The sequence below is a fragment of the Brassica rapa genome, chromosome A10 (assembly GCF_000309985.2).
Source record: "Brassica rapa cultivar Chiifu-401-42 chromosome A10, CAAS_Brap_v3.01, whole genome shotgun sequence".
In the NCBI taxonomy this organism is placed as follows: Eukaryota; Viridiplantae; Streptophyta; class Magnoliopsida; order Brassicales; family Brassicaceae; genus Brassica; species Brassica rapa.
Genome location: NC_024804.2, coordinates 19,917,228 through 19,939,656, shown reverse-complemented (window position 1 = coordinate 19,939,656; position 22,429 = coordinate 19,917,228). Strand labels below are relative to the sequence as shown.

General features: G+C 37.0%; 4 protein-coding genes across 8 annotated transcripts; 2 read left to right on the top strand and 2 right to left on the bottom strand.

Annotated features, from left to right (window-relative positions):
• Window positions 1-42: 42 nt before the first annotated feature.
• On the top strand, window positions 43-3,142 carry LOC103847315 (OVARIAN TUMOR DOMAIN-containing deubiquitinating enzyme 9). 4 transcript variants are annotated; one of them, XM_033281534.1, is made up of 10 exons: window positions 46-218; window positions 447-512; window positions 1,094-1,650; window positions 1,734-1,807; window positions 1,962-2,016; window positions 2,108-2,182; window positions 2,265-2,459; window positions 2,562-2,646; window positions 2,730-2,786; window positions 2,870-3,142. In XM_033281534.1, the coding sequence occupies exons 3-10, from the start codon at window positions 1,195-1,197 to the stop codon at window positions 2,920-2,922; spliced, it is 1,050 nt and encodes a 349-aa protein (XP_033137425.1). In that variant the 5' UTR covers window positions 46-218; window positions 447-512; window positions 1,094-1,194; the 3' UTR covers window positions 2,923-3,142. The 4 variants fall into 4 exon arrangements, with proteins under 4 accessions (XP_033137424.1, XP_033137425.1, XP_009122620.1 ...); XM_009124372.3 differs by lacking the exons at window positions 46-218; window positions 447-512 and adding an exon at window positions 837-952 and having other exon boundaries at window positions 2,265-2,338; window positions 2,411-2,459; XM_033281533.1 differs by having other exon boundaries at window positions 43-512.
• On the bottom strand, window positions 3,078-4,365 carry LOC103847316 (thioredoxin-like 3-2, chloroplastic). Of its 2 annotated transcripts, XM_009124373.3 has the most exons (5): window positions 4,025-4,357; window positions 3,828-3,902; window positions 3,670-3,736; window positions 3,521-3,538; window positions 3,078-3,428 (listed from the first exon to the last, which is right to left on the bottom strand). In XM_009124373.3, the coding sequence occupies exons 1-5, from the start codon at window positions 4,318-4,320 to the stop codon at window positions 3,324-3,326; spliced, it is 561 nt and encodes a 186-aa protein (XP_009122621.1). In that variant the 5' UTR covers window positions 4,321-4,357; the 3' UTR covers window positions 3,078-3,323. The 2 variants fall into 2 exon arrangements, with proteins under 2 accessions (XP_009122621.1, XP_009122622.1); XM_009124374.3 differs by lacking the exon at window positions 3,521-3,538 and having other exon boundaries at window positions 4,025-4,365.
• Window positions 4,366-4,456: 91 nt separating this feature from the next.
• LOC103847314 (probable protein S-acyltransferase 15) lies at window positions 4,457-6,869 on the bottom strand. The gene is made up of 7 exons (XM_009124371.3): window positions 6,114-6,869; window positions 5,497-5,589; window positions 5,312-5,413; window positions 5,161-5,232; window positions 4,945-5,043; window positions 4,772-4,867; window positions 4,457-4,676 (listed from the first exon to the last, which is right to left on the bottom strand). Exons 1-7 carry the CDS (start codon window positions 6,525-6,527, stop codon window positions 4,584-4,586), a joined length of 969 nt encoding a protein of 322 aa, XP_009122619.2. The 5' UTR covers window positions 6,528-6,869; the 3' UTR covers window positions 4,457-4,583.
• An 8,407-nt stretch (window positions 6,870-15,276) lies between these two features.
• LOC103847311 (protein RNA-directed DNA methylation 3) lies at window positions 15,277-22,374 on the top strand. Its single transcript, XM_009124368.3, has 16 exons — window positions 15,277-15,604; window positions 16,320-16,573; window positions 16,662-16,817; window positions 16,894-17,052; window positions 17,144-17,227; window positions 17,322-17,389; window positions 17,467-17,850; window positions 17,926-17,980; window positions 18,051-18,203; window positions 18,323-18,466; window positions 18,535-18,643; window positions 18,731-18,880; window positions 18,964-19,018; window positions 19,137-19,201; window positions 19,384-20,552; window positions 20,636-22,374. The coding sequence occupies exons 1-16, from the start codon at window positions 15,385-15,387 to the stop codon at window positions 22,085-22,087; spliced, it is 4,677 nt and encodes a 1,558-aa protein (XP_009122616.2). The 5' UTR covers window positions 15,277-15,384; the 3' UTR covers window positions 22,088-22,374.
• The last annotated feature ends 55 nt before the right edge of the window (window positions 22,375-22,429 follow it).

Below are 22,429 nucleotides of genomic sequence, written 5' to 3'. Positions count from 1 at the left end.
TGAAGGATTCGAATATCTATAGCGAAAGCGATTACGTATCTTAAAAAAAAATAACAAAGAAATGAGATGTAATTATTTAATTAATGATAGGGGCATTCTGTAGCAAACCACCTCGTACCTCAGCATGGCAGCGACTAGTAATACATACTAACCCCATTCACGATATTAGGCTTTTAACTAATCCAAAAGGTGCTGACAATAAAAACTAATCCAAAAAGGTACTCCCTCCGTTTTTTTATATAAGTCGTTTTAGAAGAATTTTTATGTTCCAAATTATATGACGTTTTCGGTTTTCTATGTAAAATTTATTAACACTTAATGTTATATGACCAATGATAATATACCTTCTATTTTATTATTGGTTGATTTGTGGTTAGGTAAATAATTAATGATGTTTTTATTTAGAAAATATAAAAAATTAATGATTTCTTAATTTACGTGTATAGTTCCAAAACGACTTATATTAAAAAACGGAGGGAGTATTGACCAATATACAAACATCTGTTATCTAAGTAAGTAATTCCAATTTCTCTTTAATTACAAGTTAGTATAACTAATATATAGAAAAAGATTTTAATCCAGATTCTCTTAAGATAGACCATAAAAAAATTAGTTTTTATCAGGGAAAAAATTTACAATATATGGGAAACAAATGGAAATTAGGTAATTTTATGGATTTATTATCATATACAATGGTTAGGGGGTAAGCTTTAGAGATTAAAAAAACTATTTTTTAAAATAAGACACGTGGACGAATCGTAACGGGTTATGGGAAAAAGAGCGGGGTTTTAGGATTAACAAACAAACCGCCTCCCGATAAACCAACAACACGACGGTGTGAAACGGCTTTTAAATATCTCTCTGCCGTCTTCTCGATCGCTCTTTCGTTTTTTTTTCTATATCAACGGCTGCGATTCTCTCTCTCTATCTCTCTCCGACCAAACCCATCTTCGTAGGTTTTCTTCTCTTTCTTTGTTTCTGCGCTATGATCATGTTACCAATTGAACAATCTGTTGATTTCATTTAAACTCCGGTTTCTTTCTCCTTCTCCGGATCACGCATGCATCTGATCACGCGTTACCCTCTTTTGCAGGAAACTCAATACTACACGCAACACCAAACCCCAAAGACTCGATCTTTTTGGCTCGTTTGTGATTATAAAGTTTGATACTTTTCAGTTTTTTTTTGGATTTAATGGGGTATAATAATCAGCCTGATCCGGATGCTGTTCGGTGGGGTCTCCATGACCTGGAGGTGTGTACACTCACAAACGCTGGCTCTTGCCGCAGCGTAACGCGTTACGAGACGGATGGTGTTGCTCAAGGCTATGTTAGAGAAGGTTACAACAACAACAACCACACTTTGACTGGTAGTTATGTAGACAATGATGCGGTCATCGCTCAGTTTTACCAAGACGAGTTGTCCAGAGTTGATCGAGCTGAAGCATCTGATGATCCTAGTCGAACTTCAGTTGTTGACCAAGAGTGGCCTCATCAAGGGGAAGAAGACATTGATAAGAACGTTGCTGCAAGGTTAAGAGAGGGAAGTTCACCAGGTCGTGATGATGATGAATCAGTTTGTTCTGTAGAGATAGAGGAAGAATCTTGGTCTGAGTTTGGGAAGCGGCTTAACCAAATGATTCCTATTGCTGTAAGTTCATCTTCTCTTTGTCATGGATCTAGATTAAGTCTTCATAAGCCTATGTAAAAGTTTAAAATCTGTGATTTTTGCAGCATGTGCCTAAAATCAATGGAGAGTTACCGTCAGAGGATGAACAGGTTTCTGATCATCAACGGCTTTCTCAGAGGTATGTCTGGTTATGGTTCTGTTGTAACCTGTTAGCTGTTTTAAATGATCATTGTCTTGATTACATTATAGAGCGGTCTTCTTTAATTCTATAGATTTATTTGAATGGATAGTGAGAGAACTCTTCTTCTTCTAATGGTAACTATACGCTACAGATTGCAGCTTTATGGCTTGGTGGAGAATAAGATTCAAGGAGATGGAAACTGCCAGGTTTATTTCTCTCTTCTTCTTGTTTTTGATTGTTGTTTGCAGATGTAACTTCTAGCAGTGTGTGACTTGTTTTTGTATTATATTTTCTCAGTTTCGAGCACTATCAGACCAGCTTTACCGCTCTCCAGAGCACCATAGTGCTGTTAGAGAACAAGTTGTTAATCAGGTTGGTTATATAGTGCCAAGAAAAGAAATCTAATTCTCCCATTGTCTCAGTGATGATTTGACATTCTAGTTTGTTGTTTCAGCTTGCGTATAATAGAGAGATGTATGAAGGTTATGTTCCAATGGCGTACAACGACTATCTTAAAACAATGAAACGGTCTGAAACTCTTTCTCTTCTCTCAGTTCTTTCCACTTATATATGCTTAACAGTGAATTATTGGGAACATAGGAATGGAGAATGGGGTGATCACGTGACTCTTCAGGCTGCTGCGGATTGGGTACTTACCATAACCTCTGCTCTTCGTAGCTTGTACAAAGTTTTTGTGTAAGAAGAAAGAATCTTTAGAGACTTGACATTTTGTTTTTGATGTGATTGGCAGTTTGGTGTTCGGATGTTTGTGATAACTTCATTCAAGGATACATGTTACATTGAGATCTTGCCTCATTTGCAGAAGTCCAATCGCCGTAAGTTACTTCTCAATGTTCTAATTAGTAACAGTCCTTTTTTTTCTTCATAATAATAATGCATGTGTTGGCTTGTGAATCAGTTATATGTTTAAGCTTCTGGGCTGAGGTCCATTACAATTCAATCTATCCTGAAGGAGGTATGTGATACTTCTTATATGATATAAACATCCATGGAGTTATGTTGAATCAAATGTTAAGTTGAGTTTTAACTTTTGTATAGAGCTGCCGGCACCGGAGGGCAAGAAGAAGAAGAAGAAATTTTGGGTTTTCTGAGCTCTGATTTCTTCTGAAGGGAGCACAAAGAGGAAACAAGTCTAAATCCATCATCATGTTTATTCTTTTTTTACTAACGTAACTTAGAATCTATAGAGCAAAAATGATCTTGTGTATACTGAACATAATCCCATTAAACCATAGACCCCATAGTGTGCTGAAAAGTTGTGTACTTTTTTATATGTTGTTGGAATAAATCGATAAAAGGAAGGTTACAGTTCTTGCCCGCCAAAGATCCCAGTCTGAGTGTGTTACTATAGTAGATAATTACATGTGACAAAAAGAAGCGTTTGATATTGCAATAGACTTCAGTATCTGTTTAATCTACTCGAGGAACCGACCTTATACTAAGAACAATCAGAGGGGAAAAAAGAGCAGCAGAGTCTTGAGACTGTTAAGTTTCAAGTGATTGAATCGTTCTCTATCATCTCCCGCACTTCATTAACCACAAAATGCGCCTTGTGGCCACCAATGACTTCAGCTTGTTTCTGATTATCTCTCCATAGCTGTAGAGGGAACAAGACACGTAAATTAGAAAGAGTTTAAGATCCAAAATATAAGATCATTTTCAAGGCATGGGAAACAGATAAAACCACACCTGAATCGTTGGCATTTTCTGCGTTAGAGTGTTCCAAACAAAGGTTTCATTCAGTAGTCGTTAGATCAAATAGTAAAGACTCCCCAAATGTTTAGACAAAGAAGTATTTTCGAAAAGAGTGAGTTAACCAAAAGAGGAAGGTTCATTACCGTAACTCCTGCACGAGAAACAAGCTTGTATGGCACAGCGTTGACATCAACATGATAAAACCGCAGCCTGGAAAAGTATAAACAAGATCTAAAGCCTGTCACAGCAGTCGCAAGCATTGCCAATGAAGAAGAACAATAACAGAAAAAAAAAAGCTAACCTTGGGTAGAACTCAGCAGCGAGCTTTTCGAGTTTGGGCCTCAAGTATATACATTTCCTGCACCAAGCTGCCATCCTACAAAACAACCATCCATATAAAACACACAAACAGAACATAAAGACTTGAGCTTTATGTTAAAGAATCAGAACCAAACAAATCAAAGTCAAAGTCTTTTTCACAAATCCTAAAAGCCTCACCAGACGATCACAACTGATTCACCGACCCTCTGAGCTTCCTCCATCACCTCATCGAAGTGGCTCTCGCTACTTATCGGACCTAGCTCGACAGACACCGGCGAGTCATCCACCTCTTGCTTCCTGGCATCGACTGCTCGGATTCTCCCCGTTGCCAAGATGCTTTTCCCGGGAAAAGATAGAAACTTTAATCTCGGCAACTGATAGAACGAGCTCGAGAGTTGACGAGGAGGAACCAAAGGTGAGATCTTTGGGTTTAAAGATCTCAGAGAAGGAGACAAGTTCACAATCTCTGACATTCTCTTTCACTCCAAAAAGACTTCTCACCAACAAGATTAGTAAATAATAAATGGTCACTGTACTCAGTTTTAGCAAAAAGCCCCCCATGTTTTAATGAAAGTATCAGATTAACTCCATTTCTTTTTTATGAGACAATAAAACCCAATTTTGAGACGATCATGAGAGTTCTCTCAAGGCTATTCATATTACAGCAGAAAATCTTTAAAGACTAAGGAACTTTGTTTCAAAATTTTGTACAAGTGTGTATACAATTGATGAATAGCTAGCTGTCTCTAGACGCAGAGAAGTTGATACCATCTTCAGTATTCCTAGTGAATGTTGGGCATAACCATTTGATTATGTTGGACCCTAACACCTGTGAAAAGGAATCAAACATTTTACTGTCAAGTTCTTGATCTGAAGAACGAACACAAAAGATAGAGAGAGAGTTAGATTGCAAAGAAAAGGTACCGAGGTGATGTTTTTGTAAACGCCACGATCGAATTGATGCCTATAGCTTTGTCCTGATTTTCTAGCTAACCATAAGGCCCGCTTTGAATCATAATGCTACATAGAAAAATTTGACCATTTAGGCACTGTCAATTAATCTATTGTAGGCAAAAAGAAGTCGAATGTATACATACCTCAATGGTGGTCATATTGTGGGCGATCAGGTAGATATGCCAACCAAGGAGAGTCCCGAGTGTTATGCTTAGTCCAATCATGAAGACCCCACAAGCAACCTATACAGTTAACAAAACACTGATAGGTGTAAGACTATGGACTAGTAACATGTTCTTCTTTTAAGCAATACTCTTTATCTCGAAATAAAGCTAGATTTGCTGATAGATATTACTTACCATGAAAGTTTTTAGTGGAACATTTCCTGCGTATGATTCCCCGTTCTTGAAAACGCAGCAAACCAGCAATACCTATATAATAACATTCATACACTTAAGAGGAGAGTCTCACCCCATAAGAAAAGACACAAGAAATGGGATTATAACGTACAGTGGAGTAGATGCAAGCAACAGTTGCATAAAACACAAGAAGGAAGAAAGCCTTGTAGTTTGCATAGCCAACACAGTTATTTATCCATACGCAATGGTGGTCCTGTACATAAACAGACACATCTAAGAAACAAAAAAAAAAAGAAAAGAATCTTCTAGTTACACTCGATCAAAAGTGTTACCTACCATCTTCAAGACGCATCTTCTGCAAACTCGACAATGGTGAGTCCGAAGAGGCTTATAAGCAAAGCACTTATCACACTTCCTTGCTTCTGTACCCTAATATAAAGTTTCATTCAACCCAAAACATCAAATCAGAACAACATGACTACTTTATATCATAATGTTAACACCAACCAGAAGAAAAAAAAACACTTAAGCTACTCATCATTCAAGGCAAAAAGGATCAGCTTCTCATATAAGAATCTTCTCACAAGATTTAGGATTTAGGGTTCTAAGAGCACCAAACACACAAAGACTCTTGGTTTCCATACAAACCAAGAGATCATCATATACAGAGGGACACAGGGGCTTATACGCAAAGAACTTATCACATTCATTGCTTCTGTAGCCTAAGAAACAAAATCAATTGAATTTTATCAATTAAGCTACTCATCATCATCATTCAAGACAAAAAGGATCAGCTTCTAATATAACAATCTGCTCAAAAGATTAGAGATTTATAATTCTAAGAGCATCAAAACACACAAAGTCTCTTCCTTTATCGTATTCTAAACCCTAATCCAATCATACATTTAACTTCCCAAGCAAACCAAGAGATCATCAAACACAGAGGAGCTTACGTTATGACTACCGGACCAGCTAGAACTCTCAACATCAGGAGCGTAAGATGAAGGGACACGACCCGGATCTAAAAGAACGCAAATTGAGAGGGAGAAGATGCAGAGAGACGCCAAGGAGGTGAAGACCAGTGCGTTTAGCTTCCCAGCGGAGCTTCGTAGACCAACCCAATCGTCGATGAACACGAAGAGTGTGATGTAGTAGACCAAACCCATCACCAGAATCACCGAAAGGACCGGGATCGAGAAGAATCTCCGGCAACTCATCGCCAGATCTCTCCGTCGCTCGCAAACTCGCCACCGGTTTATGTTAAAAGAAAGAAAAATCAAGCGAGTCAAACTTACAAGAAATGAACACGTGGCGGTACGTGATTCGCAGTCGAGACGAAGCCCGTCAGAAATGTTTAGTAGTTTCATTAATGGGCTTCTTTCTGAATTATTGGGCTTACATTAAGATCCATCAACTTTTTTTGAATAAATAATGGAATACGTCATCGAGTAGGGGAACAAATGACGTTTCTTATGGTCTTTCAGAGTTTTAAATGTGGTATGTGTGATTTTTTTGTGAATGGTATGTCACAATCAAGTAATACGTCAGAAGAATTCAAAATAGTGTATACATTGTATGTATGACAACACATATAGTACAAATAACTTGTTGGAGATTGTACTATGAATGGATTGCTACCATAAGTTCATTGTCTACCATGTGATCGGTGTCCCTTACATTTATTGGTATAATCTGTTTCTACGTGTTTTATTCTATCTCTCACTATAACATTGTTAAATTTTATGCTTAATTAACCATTGATAAGAAAATTCATCTTATAGGCAAATCAATATTATGCTATACATCTTGGATTTGTTAAAGATTTCACCAATACCTATAATTCTTTTAAAATAAAATAAAATTACTGTTTATACAAATGTTTAAGGAACTTTATAAGGGTGAATGACTATATTGAGAAAAATATTAGATTTGTAGTAAGAGAGTAGAGAGAGGTGGGAAGAAAAAGTATGAGAAAGGGGGTGATATGGTTAGTTAGTGAAATATAGGTTTTTTTTTGGTTATCAAAATTTCCAATTTATAAATGCTGGAGCGCATTTAATTTGCAGATTATTATTCGTGTAAGAGAAAAACCCTAATCAGTATTCCATTAGCCTAGTGTAAAACTAAAAGACTTTTAGTTTAGGTCAATTTTGAACAACAATATTCATGGACATATGTGTACATTATATTCCATGTATACTAAGACTTGGCTATAGATTGATAGAGAACCGGTTTATTGTCCTTCACATACAAAAGAAGGAAAATATGTTTATTAGTTTGAGATTACAGTCAATGTTGGTCTTATGTTATATATAGACATGCAGCGACTGAGACTGAAACTAGCTTTAAAATGTGATAAGACTAACTCCTACTTCTTTTCATTAATTTTTGTATATAACAAATGTAATATGTACGTAGAGAAACATAGAATAAAGTAGATACCCATAGGCCATAGATAACTGGGTCTGAGTGTTTGTGTGTGTGTATCAAATGTACCGTCTACACTCGATCACCACTATTTCGTATTGACTAACTCCTTGTACTTGTTCTCTGGCTTTTGGTGGAACAAAATAAATATTTTGGCAATTTATAATCAAATACTTGAGAATGCTTATAATATTTGGTTTTGGGTCTTTTGGTGAGATATACAGAATAACTTCGTACTTAGTGAGAATTGAGATGTTAGTGATCAGCGCAATAGATCTTGATCCCAAATCATCACCAACTCTTTTTGACCCTTTACTCTAGCTATTTGATTTCCCTTTCATCAGTTATGCCAAAAAGACAAACCAACTCAAAATCGTCCTTAATTGCATGCCCTACCTGACACAATATCTTTAGATTCTCCATCTTCTTCAATGGCCTTTTGTGGGGCAATTCACATTTTTCTGAACTTAATTTCTTTTATTTTGGAACCAGTATTAATTCCATTAATGTTTCGATACGATGCATATATCAAGTTGTGGTGTGTCTCTTTCCAAAGTTTACTAATGATTAGGTATCATCTGTAATAGTATCCATGTATACGTGGGATAGCATCAATCATTTAAATGTTAAGTGTATATGTTTCGACTAAGAGTCTATATATGGCGTGTACATATATATTATCTCTAACTTTCTATACCTGTCTTGTTGATGACTCCACCAATCTTGATGTACTGACTTACTCGAATCCTTTTGGTCCAAACTTTTTTAGTTTTTTTTCACACGAAACTAAATTATTATACGAAAATGTGTTCACATGCTCTCTTCTTATTTTCTTTTAGAGATATTTAAAACGAAAACAAAGGGACAAATATTTCTCAAGTTGAGCCACTTGAAAACAAAGTTCTGGTACAATGTACAACACTCCATAATGTTTGATTTGATTTGGCATACAAACCATATTTATAATACTACAAAATTAGAACAATAACAGAGAATTAAGATCAAGTGATAACTCAGAAATAGAAGCTGAAAGACTATTGAATAAATTTACTACAATCATGTTATGAAACTGAGAAATGTCTGGAGACGAAGTTTATAACAGATAGCAAAAACATTAAAATGACATAAGTATTCGATTTGTGGTCAATGTCGTGTTGTTCTTGATCATCGCATTACCTATAAGGACGCAATTCAAATGGGGCCTAAAGTATTAAGATCCTGAAATACAGTTCAGATATCGCATAACTTTATACATCCATTCATCAATATCAAATACAAAATAGTTTTCATTTCATTGTAATAAATCCCTAAGTCAAACAAAAAATAGTTAACACACAAAATGGATGAGATATATGCGATATATATAAATGTAAAGCTGTAAAACATGTTTAAACACAGAAGAAAAATAGAGATTATAAAAGTAATCAAGATGGAAATATAGTTTTCAGTTTCTTACCGAAGATCCAGACATCATTTCTTTCTGAAGCGTTAGGTGTTTGGTAGCCGTTGGTTGTTGATGCAGCATCATCAAGATTCTCATATACATATCAGAACCCTAATTAATATAAATTAGGGTTTTTTTCAATTTCCATGTGAATCTTAATGGTGCTGCACCTACAGAAAACGACTGATGAGCTCTCTTCCACGGATCCGTCGAGAACTTATATCAGATTTACACACACACTAAAGAGATCGAGTATATATTACTATACAAATTAACAGAAGGAAAAGAAATTTGATTGAGTAGTCAATAATTATAATCGCTAACTAAACAAGCAGAAAAAGATCTGATTTATCTTTTCGCAATATCTATTCTATCTGAGAAGAAGTGAAAGAAACAAGGGGACGAGTAAAGTAGATATATAGCTGAAGTTGAGAAAATACGTTCCAGAATCCAAGGGCTGACGTGTCTATCTGTAAATGGTTCGTTTCCAAACAAAATACGGAATATTCTGTTTTAGACCGTATTCATTTTTGTAGGGACAAATAAAATTGCGTGAAAAAAATACTGACTGGTTAGTTATTTTCCGATCTGTCGAAAAGTCTCAGACGCAACAAACCAATATTGTACTAACTTTCTATCATAAATGCTGATCTAACTTTTTTTTGGTAAAAAATGCTTATTTAATTAAAATCTTTTAAGTGAGAGAAGAGTATGTACGTATACATAACATACATATGCATAGGTGTGTACGATAAGCACTAGACAGGGAGTGAGATGGGCAAGTGAAGAAGAGGCTTGGAGCAAGGTATTTATAGAGACACAATACCTTAGGTAAATTAAACCGAACGGAACCGGACCATATTTATGGTTTTCTTGTTGTTTCGTTTATCGTTTTTTAACCGAACAGTCAATTCGGATCCGAACCCTACAAATCCTTCATTCAAATATCAAACAATATAAAAATTTTATTTTGTATTTGTGTCCAATAATATTAGATTTTTCATATTTCATATTAAGAAGGATATCTTGTTTGTTTTTGATATTTCATATTAAGAAAGATATCTTGTTTGTTTAAAAACCTTATTTGCATTTTTGTTAAGATAAGTTTATAAACAAAATAATTAACACCAAGTTCGAATAGTCCACTTACACTGGCAAAAAAAAAAGAGATATGTTTCTCTATATAGTTGATATGATGAGGTGTTTACATGTTCTAATTTTTATTGTTTCTTACTGGTATATTAATTTAGTAATTTGGAATGCTATCATTCTGTATGTTTTTAATGATGTCGTCATTATGTGTTACTGTTCAATTTTAATTATAGATCAATGGATTAACATATAATGTAGTTCTCTTTCGGTTATGTATAGGGAATTCCGCTAAGTGCATTAAGAGCTATGCTGTAACATACACACACACACACACACATATATATATATATATATATATATATATATATATATATATATAAACTCTACCTATTTCATATAAAAAAAAACTGTTCATGTTAATGTTCATATGAATGCTACATTATATATATATTTTACTGAATTTTAGTTTAAACAGTTTCACAAACATTTAAAACGGATCAAATTTTGGATTGTCTATCCATACACCAAATATCAATTTCCTATAAAATATGGATGATGAATATCGAGCTAGATTGTGTTAAAAAGAAAAGAATATCGAGCTAGTTTTCATTCAAGCTGACACTGATATATACTCAAGGTTAGGATGGCCCTTATGATCCCAAGATTAAACATCGTGAGTGCGGCCGCACTACAAACGTATTGGTCTTGCCAAGACCGTCTTGGTGAGTTATAATGAAATCAAATGAACAACATGTCCTCTGAAAAGAATTACCACTGCGATACATATCAGTTTCCTTGCTATAGTGTAGAGATATGTGAATAAATTTAGAATGAAGGTCTTATAATGATGTGCATCTCCGAAGACTTACAAAATTTATGGGATAAAAACCGATTTCAAGATGATGGTGGGTTTTAACTTTTCATCGACTCTCGGCTAATCTAGAGCATTAACTAGTACATACAACTACATCTACCAATTAGATGACATAAGCATTTGATTTAACTATAAAAAAAATGCTTGGAAGTGAGTGTGTATACACGTAAAGTGCTCAGGACAAGTTGATAAACATAGTACACCACACATCAAACAGAGAGATATTCCTTGTCTCCCACACTATCACCTGAAGATCACCAAAGACCACAAGGCTTTATAAAACTAGAAACCAGAACAACTATGCATGTTTTTTTAAGATAAAAACCACTATGCATGCTACCATTTTCCTTCTTAATATTAATATACATTACAAAATTTACCACTTTAAAAACTTAAAAAAACACACGTAAGTGGATAAAATGCTTCATTCACATGGACACCACTTTTTCTATCCTCTTTTTGCCATTAAAGTGATGTCTTTTCTCCAAAAGCTGGTATATTAATAATTATTATGCATTTGCTGATGTGTATAACTTAGTGTTGATAAAAAGTAATAATAACAATGAAAATAAGAGAATAGTCAGGGCAGTACTACTAACTAGCTAAAATATTATTTGGATCTTAGAATACCAATACAGTTGAATGTTTGGAAATAAATTTAGGCATAGAAGAAGAGTGTTACTTTTCTTAAGAAAAGAAAATATTGTTACATTAAGTCTAAGTTGGTGTTTCAAAAAAAGAAGAAGTTTAAGTTGTTGTAATGTATTTTTCTGGGAATAAGTGAACAAAATATATATACTCAACATCATCAAACAAAATCTACCAAGAAGAGAAAAAAAAATCTGACATGCTAAGTTGCTACTCGTAAGACATGGTGTCAGAGAAAATATCAGCAATGCTAATGCCATTAACAGACAAATAGATGAGTAAAAGGTAAAAACAGGTGAAAGAGTGGTAGTTTTTTTTTGTTTTAGAAAGTGGTAGTTATGTTAGATCTATATAGGTTAAGTAAATACATAACAACAACTTTAAGACATAATGTAACAACAATTTATTTATGAATAACATCGACCAGGCGCAGGTTCTAAGCAAGACCTACCTCGGATTGGAAATAAATATTATTTATACACCTGCGATTAGATCTATATAGGTTAACTAGTACTATTATCTGAACGTAGATATTCAAAACTCTTAGAAATACTCAACTTTATTAAAAGCATTAGATAATTGTCAAAAAAACGTTGCAGGCAATTATTTTGTTTGGGAAGATGGGTTTTCCACCCGTATCATGGCAGACAACCTGGTACCTTTGCATCGTTCCACGTTTTGATAGGTTATATCTGGTTGTATATTCCATGACTCCGTATTTTCTACTTGAAACATTTTCTTAGTAAGCCTTTTTTTTTTCTTAGTAAGCCTTGTTCAAAAGAAAGAAAAAAATTCTTAGCAAGAATTTAATTTGCATTCTTTATTCTTTGTAGATATCTTTAATGACATTTAATATGTTTATTAGGTCACGAATCTTGACTCAAGGCTGATCAAGAGGAAAACCACAGTGTGAACGTACATAATGTACAGACCCCGACTCAGTGGTGTACTGAGATATCGTTTTACAATTATTTTTGTATCTTGAAAACTTTTTTTCTGAATCTTGACAGCCCATTTTAGTAATTGTGAAGCAAACCTTGGGTAAGATATTTTATGTAGGTACGTGACCATCTCCATCACAATCACGACATGTTCGTTCGATATAATCATTTTTACAGTTTTTTTTAACGCAATTGTTTTTGCAGTTACACAAAACATTTCAACTAAAAAAATAATCCTTTCAATTCTTAGTTTTGAAATGATTATTTGGCAAGCTTATATTTTCCGGATTAACTTAAATATTTTATCCCAATGATGAATGAACTTTTTTTTATCATAGACCATACAAATTTTGTGTGCTACGACTGATGAGCCTTGTTTCTTTCATATCTTTTCTTAATTAGTGATCTAAGTCAATTACATGTGTCCACATGGGAACATGGATGGTTAGAACCAGTTCACATGATTACTATTTTTTAACTTCGTCATTTGTCAGAAAGAGCATCGTTTTTATATATCTGCTACTACCCATGTAAGACCTTGAAAAATTGTAATACTTTATAGTTTATACCAAAGTGATGTTTATTACTTTATTTTGTCATAGTGTTTACCCGTACGTCATGGACTCATGGTATTTCTGATTTTCTCCAAAATTATTCTGGCAAATCTATGTAAAACAATTAATAATACTATTGAACACTTTTTCATCATACTATTCAACACGATACCCTACACTGCTGCACATGCACTGCAGAAGTTATACATCCTGCATATGTATATATCTATTTAAATTTTCTAAAAAGTATATATTTATTTAGTAAAGCTAGATATGGTCTTGCTCTAATTTATTAATAGACGACAAAAAAAAGCTAGACATTCGATTTTGTAAAATTTCATATCATAAAACACTTAGAATACAAAGGCTTCTTTCCTGCTTGTAGAGATACTGAATCTTTTTAAAACCATCAGAAATTCAGAAAACTTCACTAACCTTTGTTAGCCTACTAAAACACCTAAAATTTTTAAAATTGAGGCAGTATTTTTGTTTCAAACTGTTAAATGAAAAACATCATCTTTTATGATTAGAGGTTATGTACTGTATGGTCTACAAGGATAGTACTATAGTATGTGAACTGAATTAAAATAATATATATATACGGTTGAATCCAGTTCCTCTGACTTGTTTTGTTCCAAAACTGTGGGCTGATTAGAGCCATTTTATTGAGGAATGCGTGATTTAGGTCATTTAAACATTGTGACTTGGATCTCACGTGGAGTCAAGCATCTTGTCTTTAATTTTATTTTATTTTAAAGTGCAAACAATATTTCTCAACCAAAAATATTCGCCTCTATTTATTTTCTATGCATGGTCTAATCATAAAGTAAAAACTAGCAAGATAGTTTACTTGAGAAATCCCTCGATAAAGGCAGATCCATTTTAGACATTCGACAATATTTAGTAGGAATCTACCCCAACAACAAACAGCTTTTGGTTTGTCTGTTAAAATAACAATATTTCATCTGTTTATGGAAGAAAATAATCCTTTATACATCCATAAAAGTGTCAACCCCATTAAGTGAAAGACGTGTTTTGGTAAAATACTAAAATTACAAATACAGGATGTTTTCGTGTCAAATGGCATAATGTTATTAAGATATGCTGTATTTTGTAATGATTAAACCTGAATCATACTATTAATTAAGCACAAGTTATTTTCAGTGGTTTAAGTGAGAGACTTAGAGCATCACTAGAGCAAGCGCACCGTATGTATGTTATACCGGTTCTACAAATTTAAAAAATAAAAATAATTGGAAAACTAGGAGAGAGAAGAAGAGACGATTGTTCAAAAGAATCGATTCTCTTCTCTATATTATTCTTCCATATGTTACTAAATTATTGGTTTGATTTATTTTTCTGATTTAAAATTAAGGTGTTAATTAAATTATACTCAAATTATTAGTATTTTATTTGTTAGGTACTCTTTCTGAGATATCAAACATTAATGGTGTTCTTGGTAGTGAATTCCAAAAGAGCATATCACCATTAAAAATAAGAAAAAAAGACTAGAAAGAAGCAAGAGAGTACCTTCATGAAAAACTTTTTTTTTTAAATCTTTAGAAACCAATTCTACGTGTGGCAATCAATTAATTGCCAAAATAAAAAATTAAGAAAAATAAAATAATATTAGTTTGTCTTTTTTGAGAAACACAGTGTGTTTCTACCACAAATGTTGCCCTTATTTCTGGTCCATGAAGGAAATTTATAACGGGCCTGGGCGTCACGATGATACGTTTGTTACTTGTTTTGGTACATTACAAAGACTTTTTGAGCTTCGAGTTTTACGTTTGAGTTAAACCTTAATGATACAAACCAAACCACGTGCGTAAACATACAAATATAGACCAAACAGAGGGTAAAACCATAATTATAGAACGTACTGAAGGTAACTTAAATACGCGAGAGGGTACAACATTGATTATAGACCAACCATTGGGCAAACACATCATTACAGAATAACCATAAACATGGAGTAATTCGAGGGCATAACCACAATTATAGAGAAATACGAGGGCAAATCACCAATATATTTATCCTCTCTTTTTTTTACTCTGCAGATTCTAGTGTTAAAAGGCTTTTTAACAGGCCCAAAAGGCCTCAGAGAGTAAAAGAAGACCCAGTCAAAGGTCGTACGATCATCATACACAACACCCTGCAGACGAAAAGCTTTCTTCATCACTCTCTCTCGGAGTAGAATGAAACTGTGAGAGAAAGCCCTAAAACCCACCACCGCGAAGAAAGATGGATCGTAAGGGAAAGGGAAAACAGATCGCCGGAGCTGGATCGTCTTCCGGAAAGAAACGAAAAGGAGGAGGAGGTGTCGAGTTTAGAGACGAAGGCTTGAGGATTAACAGCAAGCGTAAAAAACCTGGGGTTCTTCAGTTCTTCGAGGAATCCGCCGAGGTTGGGTACTATGGAGGTAGCTCCGACGAGGAATGCGACATGGATGATCTCTTCAACGGTAATTTCGTTTTTTTTCCTCTCTTGCATGCGTTGTCTGTTCGTGAATGTTGGTTTCGTCGACTTCGATTTTGTCGCATTTGATGATTTGGGTTTGTGTTTGTTGCTCGCACTGAGGTTTTTACTTGGTAAAGTGTCGATCTTTGCTGGAATCCCTAATTTCCGAGATTAGGGTTTGTGTTTGAGTTAGTTTCGAGCTGTTTCGTCTAGTGTGGGACTCTGTTTTTGTCCGCACTGAGATTGTTATCTGATAAAGTTTCGATCTTTGTTGAAATAGCTAATTTCCGTGACTAGTGTTTGTGTTTGAGTTAGTTCTAGCTTCAGTTTCGAGCTGTTTTGTCGTGTTTCGTCTAGTGTGGGACTCTGTTTTTGTCGCATTTGATGATTCATGTCTGCTTTTTGTTCGCAACCTTGTAAAGTGTCTATCTTTGTTGGAAATGGAATAGCTAACTTCCGAGACTAATGTTTGTATTTGAGTTTGTTCTCGCTTGAGTTTCGAGCTGTTTTGTCGTGTTTCGTCTTGTGTGGGACTCTGTTTTTGTCACATTTGATGTAAAGTGTCTATCTTTGTTGCAAATCGCTAATTTGCGAGACTTGGGTTTGTGTTTGAGTTAGTTCTCGTTTGAGTTTCGAGCTGTTATGTCTTGTTTTTAAGGCTTGCGTGCCTAAAAATTGCAGAAAGTTGTCATCTTTCTCTAACTATTCATTTGAAGCAGATATGGAAGATGAGCCTGAGGTAGAGACAAGTGGAAAGGATGACAAGGGGGGAAAGGGAAAAGGCAGCTCTTCCTTTGTTTTTCCCAAGGAAGAGGAGATGAATGAGGATGATTACGATAGGATGATGGAAGAAAGATACAAGCCTGGTTCTGGGTTTGTTAGATACGCAGCTGATGATGTGAAAAGTTCCATCGAGATGGATGCTCTTGTTCCTACTGCTCATGATCCTCCGATATGGAAAATAAAGTGTGCGGTATGTTAATACTTAGGCTTCTTCTGCTTATGCTTTAACCCAATATGTTCTTATATTTCTGCTGACGCGTTTTGGTTAATGTGTGTAGATTGGACGGGAGAAGCATTCAGTCTTCTGTCTCATGCACAAATTTGTGGAGCTGAGGAAGATAGGCACCAAACTAAAGATCTTGTCTGTCTTCTTTGTGGAGCATGTCAAGGGGTTTATCTTCATAGAAGCTGACAAGGAACAGGATGTTCTTGAGGTAATAAACATTTTGAGAGTATGTAACTTTGGGATTATTATAACGTGTATGATATTCTGATTTTCGTTTTTCCTAGGCATGCATGAGTTTGAACGGAATCTACGCCACTCGGATGATGCTACTTCCTAAATCTGAAGCTCCACATCTGCTCACTGTACAAAGAAAAACCAAAACCTTTTCTGAGGGAACATGGGCTCGTATTAAGAGTGGTAAATACAAAGGAGATCTTGCTCAGGTACAATTTCCTTTGTTTTTTTTTTAATTCTTTTTTTTAAGCTTGTTGTCTTCTTATGGCTGACTAACTGTTATGCTCTATGTACTTGTAGGTTGTGGCTGTGAGTGACACTCGGGGAAAAGCTCTGATAAAGTTGATTCCAAGGATTGATATAGCGGCACTGACCCAAAAATATGTATCTACCCTATCTTCACGCTCATTTACCACCGTTGTCGTGTGTTCTACATATGTTCCTTAGCTTATCATTTGCTTTGTAACCTTTTGTGCAGGGTGGAGGAGTTGCTGTTCAAAAAGGCCTGAACCCAGCTCCAAGATTGATCAGCTCAAGCGAGCTTGAGTAAGAAAACTTGATCTTTTCTTCTCGTTTGGTAAAACAATTATTAATATATCTTGTCTCCTATTTTTTTTTCACAGGGAGTTCAGACCTATCATTCAAGTGAGACGTGATCGTGACACTGGAATGACTTTTGAGCATCTTGATAGCCTGATGCTGAAAGATGGCTTCCTGTACAAAAAAGTATCCTTGGATTCACTAACTTCCTGTGGGGTTAAACCATCAAAGGAGGAGATACTAAAATTCGCTCCTTTAGAAGAGAAAGAAACTGGCGACGTGGAGTGGATTTCCGAAATTTATGGTGAAGAAAAGAAGAAGAAGAGTATTCCCGCTGGCAAAGGGGTTGAGAAAGGAGAAGGATCAGGGGGTGGAAAAGGAGAAGGATCAGGGGGTGGAAAGGGAGAAGGATCATCAGAATCTAAGTCAGAGAGTAGCCATGAGTTATATAATCTAGTTTGTTTCAGGTATGGAGTCGTTCATACTTTTGCTTCTTTGTTGTAATTTCATATGTTAATCACTTCATCTCTTTCCCTTTGTAGTCGTAAAGACTTCGGTCTGATTGTGGGAGTGGATGACAAAGGCGACGGCTACAAGGTATGTAGTTAGTTATTCAACTTCTCATAATTACTATATGGCCTGTCCCTGATGAGTTGCATGATACCAGGTTCTGAAAGAAGGTTCTGATGGACCTGTTGTAGTCAGTGTTGGAAAAAAGGAGATGCAGGAACCGTTCGATTCAAAATTTTCTGCCCTGGATCTGAATAACAAACAAATTTCGATCGGTGATGTTGTGAAGATTGCCAAAGGCCCATCTGAGGTATATTTATTAATATATCCTATCATCCCGTTTGTTTCTGTAGCACTTTTCTTTCACATGGTTTGGTGGTGAAATTGTGTAAACGCTTCTTACTTATGATGCATAAAATACAATTTCAGGGTAAACAAGGAGTTGTGAGGCAAGTATACAGAGGGATTATATTTCTTTATGCTGAGGGTGAGGAAGAAAATGGTGGATACTTGTGTTGCAAATCACAATCGTGTGAGAAAGTTAAACTTTTCACTGAAGAATCCAATGACAAGGTACGAGATAGTCCAGTCCCTGCAATTGACAGATCTTCATATTCTAATGACGTTCTTTTTTCTCTAAGACTGGTGGATTTGACGCTTCTGCTTTTGGAGATTCTGCATCCTCTCCTAAATCGCCACTATCTCCTGAAAAAGAGTGGCAGCAGCAGCCCAAGGAGAAATACATTAACTGTATGCATTTTATTGTTTGGAGAGTTATTATTACCTAGCTTCTATTAATGCCCTTTTAGCCTTCTCATGAGTTATCATCATATGCAGCCAACCAGGGAGACAAAGGTAGCATGTATTCCATAGGCCAAAAGCTGAGGATACGTGTAGGTCCACTGAAGGGGTATCTCTGCCGTGTAATAGCGTTGCGCTATTCAGATATCACAGTGAAACTTGATTCCCAGCATAAAATTTTTACAGGTTTGTTTTCATGTGTTAACACCTTCGACTTCGATTCAATACTTTCTGCTCTGCTTCTGAATTTTTGTAATGGTGTGCTTCAGTTAAAAGTGAGCATCTTGCTGAGGTTCGTGACAGAAATACTGTGCCAAGTATGAGGTAATTTCCTAGAATACTCTGTTCTGATACATTTCTTCCTCTATGTAGTTATATCATCCATTGTCCTTTCTGTTAAATGCCAACTTCGCTTACACTACTCTTGTCTGTTGCTATCAAGTGGGGATGCTGGGATGGGTTCCTTTCAACAATTTGACATGCTTGGAACAGAAGGCAACAATGGAGGTTGGTGTTTCTTGCTGACGTTCAATTTCACTCATTAGACTTCAAGTACACATGACATGCGTCTTTGAGCTTAGATGCTTTGAAGCATATGAACATTTTATAAGATATTCTAACCTGCTAACTTATTTTATCTGATTAGTCAGCTTATATTCTTTTAACTTTCCATCTTTCTCGTTTGGTAGACTGGGCAAAAGGAGCAGGCACGTCAGAAGATAATACTTCAACGTGGGGCAGTACAGCAGCTGAGAACAAACCTGACTCTGCTGGTGATCAATCCGGTGGTTGGAATGCCTGGGGTAAACCACCTGCTCCTGAAGCTAGCACTGTTGGTGCTTGGGGAGATGCAAGTACTCCAAAAGTTGAAGCTTCTTGGGGAAAACAAGGAGCTTCAACTTCCAATGTTGAAGATTCAGGTTCTTGGGGTAAGCATGGTGGAAGCTCTGATGGTAACAAACAAAACGATGACTCAGTATGGGGTAAACTAGTTGAAGAATCAAGCCAGAAGAAAGAAGAATCTTCTTGGGGAAAGAAAACGGGATCTGATTCTGATTTGGGAAAAGGAAATGGAGAATCTACTTGGGGAAACAAAGATGGAAATTCCAGCGCAAGTAACAAAGAGGGAGTTTCCTGGGGGCAACATGATAAAGGCTCTGACGGGGACCAGGGAGGATCATCGTGGGGTAAGAAGAACGACAGTGTTAAAGATGATGGAGGGTCTTCTTGGGGTAAGAAGGATGATGGAGGCTCAACGTGGGGTAAGAAGGACGATGGAGGATCTTCATGGGGTAAAAAGGTTGATGACGTTATCAAGGATGACGGAGGATCATCTTGGGACAAAAAGGTTGAGGGTAATAAGGATGATGGAGGATCATCTTGGGGCAAAAAGATTGAGGGTAATAAGGATGATGGAGGATCATCTTGGGGTAAAAAGGTTGACTGTAACAAGGATGATGGAGGATCTTCTTGGGGCAAAAAAGTTGAGGGTAATAAGGATGATGGAGGATCATCTTGGGGTAAAAAGGTTGACTGTAATAAGGATGATGGAGGATCGTCCTGGGGAAAAAAGGATGACGGTGGACCTTCTTGGAACAAAAAGGATGACGGTAATAAGGATGATGGAGGATCGGCTTGGGGTAAAAAGGTTGAAAGTGGATCTTCTTGGAGAAACAAGGATGGTGGATCTTCTTGGGGGAACAAAGATGGTGGATCTTCTTGGGCCAAAAAGGATGATGGAGGGTACTCAGAACAAACATTTGATAGGGGAGGACGTGGGTTTGGTGGTAGAAGAGGTGGCGGTCGTCGAGGTGGTAGGGATCAGTTTGGGAGGGGAAGATCCTTTGGTCATTCGGAGGTTAGTTTGAAAGAAAAACTTTTGTTGTTGCTGTTTTTTTTAGTATGTTCAACTCTCATATTTGTACGTATGCAATGTTGTAGGATCAAGCTCCATGGAGTAAACCAGGTGGTGGTGGCGGTTCAAGCTGGGGTAAGCAAGACAGTGGTGGAGGCGGTTCAAGCTGGGGTAAAGATAATGATGCTGGTGGTGGATCTAGCTGGGGCAAGCAGAATAATGCTGGTGGTGGCGGCGGTTCAAGTTGGAGTAAAGATAATGATGCTGGTGGCGGATCTAGCTGGGGAAAGCAGAATAATGCTGGTGGTGGCGGTTCAAGCTGGGGTCAAGAGAAGGATGCTGGTGGTGGATCGAGCTTGGGAAAGCAAGGCAGTGATGGTGGAGGCTCTAGCTGGGGGAAGAAAAATGATACTGGTGGTGGCGGTTCAAGCTGGGGTCAAGACAATAATGCTGGTGGTGGATCAAGCTGGGGGAAGCAAGCCAGTGATGGGGGAGGCTCTAGCTGGGGGAAGAAAAATGATGCCGGTGGTGGCGGCGGTTCAAGCTGGGGTAAAGATAATGATGCTGGTGGTGGATCTAGCTGGGGAAAGCAAGGCAGTGATGGCGGAGGCTCTAGCTGGGGAAAGAAAAATGATGCTGGTGGTGGCGGTTCAAGCTGGGGAAAGCAAGGCAGTGACGGGGGAGGCTCTAGCTGGGGGAAGAAAAGTGATGGTGGTGGTGGTGGTTCAAGCTGGGGTCAAGAGAATAATGCTGGTGGTGGATCTAGCTGGGGAAAGCAAGGCAGTGACGGCGGAGGCTCTAGCTGGGGGAAGAAAAATGATGCTGGTGGTGGCGGCGGTTCAAGCTGGGGTCAACAGGGTGGTGGTGGTTCTGCTTGGGCTAATAAGCAGAACAACGATGGTGGTGGAGGACAAAGCTGGTCCAAACAAGATGATGGCGGTTCTAAACCGTGGGGAGAACAGAGTGGTGGTCGTGGGTTTGGAGGAAGAAGAGGAGGGGGATTCCGAGGAGGTTTCCGCGGAGGTAGAAACCAATTAGGTAGAGATGGAGGAGGACGCTCGTTTGAATCATCTGGCTGGAAGAGAGACAATCAAGAAAACACCACTTGGAAGAGCAACAACCAGAGCGGTGGATCAGACTGGAAAAAATCGTGGGGAGAGGATTCAAACACTGCAAAGCCATCTGACTCATCATCAGCTGGTGGAAACTGGGGTAGCTGGGATGCTAATTCTAAGAAAGAAACCAATGCTGGTGGAGGCTGGGGTGCTAACTCCAAGAACGAAACCAGTACTGGTGGAGACTGGGGTAGTAACTCAAAGAAAGAAACCAATGCTGTTGATGGTGACAAACCAAGCAATGAAAACAAAGCAGCAGCAGCTTGGGGAACCCCCGCTAACGATCAGGAGAATGCAGGAAACAACAATGATGGTTGGGGCAAAAAGCCAAGTGATGATGTTAAAACGAGTGGAGCAGCTGATAACGCATGGGGAGGCAAAACAAACGCAGGAGCATCGTCATCAAGTGGCTCTGCGTGGTGAACCGGAGCCAAAAAAAAATCCGGATGGTAATAAAAAGTCCTGGAGTGACTTGTAAGTAGGTCTCACTATCTCTCTATCTAGTCTATAAGCCCATGTTTAGTTGAAACGCTACGAAATGTCTCTCGTTTTAGTCTTTTGTGGGCTTTCTCTTGTTATTGTTGATGACCCTCGAGGTTTGAAAAACTCTTAGGTTTGTTTATGGCCGTGACTAAAGGCTCATCAAGAACTGGTTATGTAGGTTCTTTTGACTTTTGTGACATATCGGAGTTTCATTTTCATTCCCTTTATCTACTATGGATGCTCACTGGTAGTGATTATTTTGACCCATCACATTTTGATTTA